The following is a 7,615-nucleotide window of genomic DNA, read 5'->3' on the forward strand; positions in this document are numbered from 1 at the left end:
ACACACACACACACACACACACACACACACACACACACACTTTAAGCTAATTTATTTATTACTAAAATACGGAGTCGCGGGCCGGGCCGGGTGTGTGTGTGCTCTGTGCTGAGGAAGCTCAGCTTGGAGACACAGAGGAGGAGCTGATCCCAAAAGGTGGTTCTAGTCCCATCTGGTTGTTTCTGCTCCCCTACCTGCTGCCTCAGGACCCTACAGGATTTCTCAAACATGCATGAATGAGTCAAAGTAAGACTCTGGGCATGTTTTTGATGAGGTGATAACATTATAACATGATATAAAACTCAAAAAAGTTGATTTTACATGATATAGCCCCTTTAAAATTTAAGAGTATAGAATTGTTTTAAAGCTTTTAAGTGCCAAAATGTTACAGCCTGTCATAAAAGCAATGATCTACTGTCAGCCAACTGATCAGCAGCAGCATATAGAAAAACTTCCTTAACCCCTTAACTGTTTTGTTCCACTGATGGGCAAAAAATGGTGCAGTTTCTGGCATTTCCAGACGCTGCGGGGGCTTTTATTTTGAAAATTAGGGTGTCAGATGATTTCCTCCAGTTCTTACCCTTAGTTTAACCCTTACAAAAAATAAAAAATGTCAAAAGGCTTTTTGAGGATTTTCGGGGGCAACTGTTAGGGGGTTAATATGCAAATTAATACATTAAGAATTTTTAACCAAGTCAAGTACTTAAATGTGATTACTTGCCTACACCCTAGTTCCATTATGAGTAATAATTAATGTCATAGAATTTCTTACAAATACTCTGAATAGAGGAGCTTACAATTGGTGTGAACTCAAACATAACAGGACAAGCAACAAGTTTGTCTAAAAGTGCATATTAGTGAGGAGTGAAACTCAAGAAATATGAGCTCGTACTCAAACTTGTATTTTCTCAGGATCCTCCTATGCTCAATGAGAGACTAGTCCTTTCCTGCTTTGAACTTAGCATTGTGATTTTTTTATGTTTTAACAAACTGCTTGTGTTGAAAGGTCATGTTTTTCTCCCCATCTTTGAGGACAATTTGCAGTCCACTGTACTGTTATCACCACAGTACACTTTAAAATGCATGGTTCCCATCTGATGTCACACTTCCTAAATCTTGGCACTAATCTGCCATGCAGGTAGGATAACAGAACTAAAAATAACTTCAATGAACATGCATGAAAGTAGGGCTGCCACTAATCGATTATTAAAATAGTCGATGTTTTTTAAGAGGTTGTAATTTCTTGCAATCTTTTTTTTTAGTTTTCTTTCATTAGTTCAAATGGTGGTGAGAAACAAACTGAAATGAGTTTAAAAACAATATCTGTGTATGTGGTTGGAGATTGTCTGTGTGTGTGTTTTCCTACAATGTGGGGACAATTTTACCAAAAAAAAAGGCAGCCTCATGGGGACCAAAGTGCATCATGGGGACCAATGTCAGGTCCCCACGGGTCCAAATGCATGTTCCAGGTGTAGGGTTAGGTTTAGGACCAAGGTTTAGGTTAGTTTTAGGGTCAGGTAAGTTTCTGTGAGGTTAATTTTTTAGAGTATATGGTCAGGGTTAGGCTATAAAGTCTAAAAAACGAATGGAAGTCAATGGAAGGTCCCCACGGGGTCGAGAAACAAACGTGTGTGTGTGTGTGTGTGTGTGGGGTGGGGGGCGCATGAAATTATTTTTATAAACCAAAGGCAGGCCCACCAGAAAAGGTTTGGGAACCACTGAATTAAGGTATGATCCGATTTGTCGATTAATCAAAAAAAAATTGGTGATTAGTCTACTATAAAAACAATCGTTTGTGGCAGCCCTACATGAGAGCATTAATGGTGAGTACTGTTGGGTTAAAGGGTGTAAAAACAGAAACAGAAAAAAGAAGAACAGACTTTACAACTCAGCACTGAGCGTTGACGAATGTGGTTCACAAAATCAAACAGGAAACCCCAGCTGTCTGAAACTGAAAGGACTGGCTCTCATCACTTTGTAAGTAGACTTTCCAGTTTACCAAAACCATGACACTAGAAAAAGTTTAGTAAAAAAAATGGTAACCGCTGACTTCCATGCGCCTGACTTTATTTTTTTGATGCAGTGATTACAGTATATACATAATGATAGAATAAAACAGTTGCTACAGTCTACCATTTAAATCCTTTTTATGGCCAAGTTGAAGCCTCAGATCTCCATTTTTATTGTCCCTTTAAGTTCAGAGAACCAAACACACAAAAGAACTGGTATCTTTTGCATTCCCACCAGAGAAAAATACAACACAAAGGTTTTTAAGCACAATGCCACTATTGTTGTTGACAATGTTGGATGTAATGGATCTGTGCTTCAAAAAGTGATAAGTATAGCTACTTTGTTTCTACAACTGTTAACTTTTACATAATGACAAAAGCAAACAGTCTGCTGCAGTAAATAGTCACTAAATATGTACATACCTCTTCCACTGAAACAGGCAGGACAACTCGGCTGTAAAAAAAAAAAAAGAGGAAAAAAACCACATGAAAGCATTCAACTTTGGCACTTACATTTCCTGTGCAGTGATTAAAAAAAAAACTACATAAACACAGTGATATGATGACTTGCCACTTTAAATGATAAGTTAGATAGTTTGTCTTTTAGGTCAAACTTCATCTATCCGATTACATTTTCAAACACGTAAGGAAAGATTGAAAATAAAAACAAGATATCTGAATTGACTTGACAACTTGTTTGATCTAAAGCTAAAGGAACAGTACGTCTTGGTTTTATCTAATGTTTATTAAGTTTAACTAGGAAAATAATGTAGGGGGAATGATGAGTGCTGCTGAGTGCTGAATGACTACAAACATTTTATTGAAGAAGCTAAAATTTAAATTATATATATAAAGTATATAAAATGTAGCTTAATTTTAATACACACATACTCATAACTAATATACATTTATGTACATATGTATGTACAAATATATGTGACCCATCACATCGAAACAGGGAGTCCAAAAGTAGAATGTGGAGAAATATGCAAATATGGGGTATTTATTGCATTTTGTCAAAATATAATGAATTAATGCCTTATGAATTTATCATTTGAATGAACTGTCTGAAATATAATCCTAAAAAAAGTTTTGAAGCATTTTCTTGAGCCGCAGCAACAAAAAAACCTGATTTTGAAGAAAAACACCTTTAAAATTTTGTATTTTTCCCTGTGAGCTAATGTTTTTGTTTCTTTCCAACTGAGAAATCTTAATATGCAAATGCTATTTGAGGTTTCCTCTTTAGATTATCAAAAATTACTCAAATGTACATAAAATTAGGATTTAGACTAAACAGTAATGTATCATCATAACCAACAAGACAATTTAAGTCATATCTCTGGATAAGCTTATGATATCAGAATGATCCAGGTATCAACATGTAGCTTTGAAAGCAGGAAAAATGTAATTAGGTCATTTTGACCAAATTTAACTTAATCCTCATTTCGAAATGATGGATCATATATATACGTATGTATGTATGTATGTATGTATGTATGTATGTATGTATGTACATTGGCAAATTAAAATTATCATGATTAATTGTGGTATTTAGCTGATAATTAATTTAACGATAAATCCCTTGGAGTCCCTGGACACCCTTATGTCCTAGTCACATGACCAATTTAGTGGGAAAGATTTGCTTTCTGTAAAAATCTGTTCCAAATTGTGTCAAAATTACAGACTTCAGGCTATACATCAAACTTTAAATTGTGTTGATAGATAAATAAATTACAGAACTGTTTTTAATGTTTGTCATATTTAAAGCAGAGAGGAGCACCAGGCAGCCTGGTGGCATTAATCGTATTAATCGTCAAATGCCAAAAAATAATCGATTAATGTTTTTGCACACAATACAAATATTCCCAACCCAAGTACGTATATGTATGTACGCATGCATTTACATATGTCTAGTAGCTAAAGGCTACTGGGCGGCTGTGGCAGAGTGGTTAGAGGGTTCCATCCATCTCAGTCTTTCTGACAACCCACCTTACCTGCAAGACCCCGCACCATGGCAGCCTCATCTCTCTGCACTCACAGTCACTCACACACGGATGGTGATAAAATACACTGTAAAGTGCTTTGGAGTCCATAGAGAATTGATAAGGAGCACTACGTTCAGGACATTTACCATTTAAAGCAGAGATTCTTAACCCATGGGCCGCGGCCCACCTTGAGGGCCTCAAAATAACAGTTTTTAACTTTGGGCCGCAGAGGGCCGTGGGGCCGCATTGATTTTGAATAAGGTGCAATACAYTTTCTCACCACTAGTAGCAGTAGTGCACCACTCAGATGTTTAACAACTTTTTAAAATGTAGAAGAAGAACCTTAGAAACCTGCAGAGAATGGAAACTTATTTTAAATTAAAACTAGAAGCAAAAATGAAAGTAACTCATCAAAAAACACCAAAGTTTGTCACTAATATGAAGAGCAGCTTCTATTTTTACCCTGCAGTGTTTTAAAAGTTCAAAACATTATCAAATACAGTTATATTTTAATTTGCACTTTATCAAATTATTTTTTGTAGTTTCTTTTTAAAAATTTTAAATGTAATTTAAAGAAACTTTAAACTTGTCAAAAAGCTGTTACTGTTGTTTATCACCAATATGAAGAGCAGCTTCTGGTTCTACCATGCAAAAGTTTAAAAAGGCTATATTTTCATTTGTACTTTATCAAATTTAGTTTTACAGTTTTTTTCTTTTGTATTTGAAATATTTAATCGTTTTTAATTTATTTATCTTATGCCCACAATTTTTTTATTGAATTTTCTATTTTTGTTATTTATGTTAAAAATATATATTTTTGTGCTGATAAGCCTGAGTGGTCTGTTGACTGACCTTTGTATTTGTTCAAATAATTGTTCTGGGCAGGTTATAATATAAAAATGTTTGTTATAATCAGGTCTTGTGATTATTTGACAGGAGTTTTACTTTTATAAGTGTATTTAATTTAGTTATAATGTAAATACAATAAAAATTAAACCAAGAGTTAKAATAATTATCATTTTGATCCATACATTGGTAATGTCTGACTGGGCCTCGTGTCACTTTATGTTCAATAAATTGGGCTCCGAGGTCAAAAAGGTTAAGATCCCTGATTTAAAGTGAACAAAATTGTGGCAAGAAAATAACCAACGCTAAATGAAGCTAAAGCAGTTTTCAAAAAGAACAATGTTTTAAAATAATTAATGAATGTATTTCCATGTGGAACATTTTAGTAAATAAAGTATAGAAGTTACAAAAACCAAAAATGTCACACTACTCAGAGTCAAGTTGAATTATTGTGGGGAAAAAAACAGAAGAAAGTAAAGAGGAAAACAATAGTGTGAACACAAGATTCAGCTGGTAAATCAAATGGCTGTAGCGGTTTCTCAAACCACACAAACCAGTGCTGCCCAAACATTTTCCCTGAGGGGGCCAAAATGAAAATCTATCCATGGCTGCAGGCCAAATGCAGTAATGTAATACATGAAATACAAATACTTTTTAAAGTAAAGTCCTTTATTTTTAACGATTAAGCTGTGCAATGGCCCTCTTTTGTTTTATTCTGTGCACTTGGAGAAAGTCTGCCATACGCTCAAGTAGCAAAGGCTCATGGGACATATAAACTGAGAAAATACGAGTTTTGTGGCCTTATAAAGTGTGCAAATATACATGTGTGGTTAAATCTGAACTAAATATTTCTTGTCATTTTATGTTTCATGTTTAATCCTAATAAATCAAAGATAAAGTCAGCACCATGACTGAAAACTACCTTCACTACAGCACTTTATATAGTCATTTGACCAATGGAAATACTGTGTTTCACCTATGGGATAACAGGTTACAACCTTGTAACTCTGGCAACTGTTGGTGGGCCAAATCAAGTGGCTTGGCGGGCCAAATTTGGCCCGCGGGCCCCACTCTGGGCTCCTCTGACAAAGGAACTACAGTTCTCACACTACAACACAATAGCCTTCATTGTAGAGGACATTATTGTCAACTGCTTTGTACAGATTGAGCAATAAGGCTCCTTCTACTGTGTGCGTGTGAAAAACAACTGTCCATCATCTCAGTTTCATCAGACCTGAGGAACACCTGAATTTACAGACCACAGCTCCCTTGTCATGCCCAAGTCATATGACTGCTATCACACAAGAGATGTAAAAAGTACAGCTCAGTGCTCAGCTTCTGTAACAAACAAGTCAGCTGGTCTGCAAAGCAGACAGGCAACTTATAAAATGGCTTCAGGACATGAGACCATAAAGAGAGTAAAGATAAAGAAGCATGCTTTTATCTTCATACACTGTGCAATCCCATCATGTTTTTAATCAGAGAACTGCTCAGATTACTGCATTCAGGCCATTTATCAAGCAAACTGGAGAAGTAGGCAAACAGCATGTTCTGCTTCTGTCCCACTATCAGAAACCACGGGAGCAGGAAGAGGAAATTATGAAGGTGCAATCAAGACTTTCAGCTGCCAGTGAACAAACAGGCCTGGAACTTGGAGTGGAAACCCTGTTTGTGTGGGTTCTTTGTGCCGCCGTACAATAGGTAGTTAATCACCAACGGTCGTCAGTTTAGCAGGGCGTAAATATTTGAGAATGACAGAAGCCAGGAGAAGAAGAGCCTCCAAGGCATGGGGCTCGTCTAGAGGGATGAACGCTACTAGCATTCTTTAAAGAAATGCACATCAGAGTTTTCCCAACTAAAACCTTCTACTGCTGAGCAATGACAGAGTTACAGCTCCCAAACTCTGAATGCACAATTTTCCTGAAATACAACATCTCAAGATGTGTGTCAGGGCGTGGTGCAGGTGTTGAGGATTACTCTCAGGTACTACCACACCAAGTTTCACCTCATGATCTGTAGACCTTAACTGAGCTGCAGCCATTTTTGTCTTTCTTCATGTCCATTAGTTGTGCTGGTCATCTTAAAGTAGAACAACTCCAAAAGTACATCAGCTGTACATCTAATGATTACTTCCCATTAAGTCCATTAAAATCTGTCCAGGGCTTCAACAGATGTTTTGCTAACAGGACAGACAAAAAAAGCACAAGCAAAAACATACATCACCTTTGCCTTTTGGCAGTGGGTGCTAAAATAATAATAAAAAAACAATAAAAGACATTTAGCATTATTTCTGGTAATACTGCCTACTACAGGGGTCTGCAACCTGTGGCTCTGGGGCCACATGTGGCTCTTTGGTCCCTCTGCAGCGGCTCTTTGAAAACATAACAGAATTTTTTGTTTGTTTGTTTTTATACCAACAACAGAAATCAATTTGTATGAAAATGTGTGATCAATATTATTAATACAAAAAGTAAAACCTGTTGATTAGCTCACGCTAGCTAGCCTGCTGTTTACTTAAATAATCCAACTTCTTTCTATGATCTTTCTCTCAAATCCATCAAAATTACCTTTAAAGAGTGTAAAGACCACATAATAATAAGAATTAGAAAAAAAACACACCAGAATTGTTCAGTTGTACTAGTTTTTATTAAACTGGCTATAAATTATATACAGTATTTTTCCTGTTTATATGAATCTGGTCTGTTCATTTGTCCTGATGTGTAAAAATAATATTAAATAATAAAATTCACAATATATTTTTATAGTTTTATAATG

At 35.8% G+C, this 7,615-nt stretch overlaps 1 protein-coding gene across 2 annotated transcripts in view; it reads right to left on the bottom strand.

Moving 5' to 3' along the window:
* LOC106528494 (phosphatidylinositol transfer protein alpha isoform) overlaps positions 1–7,615 on the bottom strand; it is a 25,925-nt gene that overhangs the window by 17,219 nt on the left and 1,091 nt on the right. The window contains exon 2 of one of the 2 annotated variants that reach the window (XM_014023678.1): positions 2,433–2,463. The exons of the other annotated variant lie outside the window; for it this stretch is intronic. Coding sequence (XP_013879132.1) covers positions 2,433–2,463 — 31 coding nt within the window. The remainder of the gene's footprint in view (positions 1–2,432; positions 2,464–7,615) is intronic. 2 annotated transcript variants of the gene reach the window in all.

Source organism: Austrofundulus limnaeus, unplaced genomic scaffold (assembly GCF_001266775.1).
Source record: "Austrofundulus limnaeus strain Quisiro unplaced genomic scaffold, Austrofundulus_limnaeus-1.0 Scaffold385, whole genome shotgun sequence".
Taxonomy (NCBI): domain Eukaryota; kingdom Metazoa; phylum Chordata; class Actinopteri; order Cyprinodontiformes; family Rivulidae; genus Austrofundulus; species Austrofundulus limnaeus.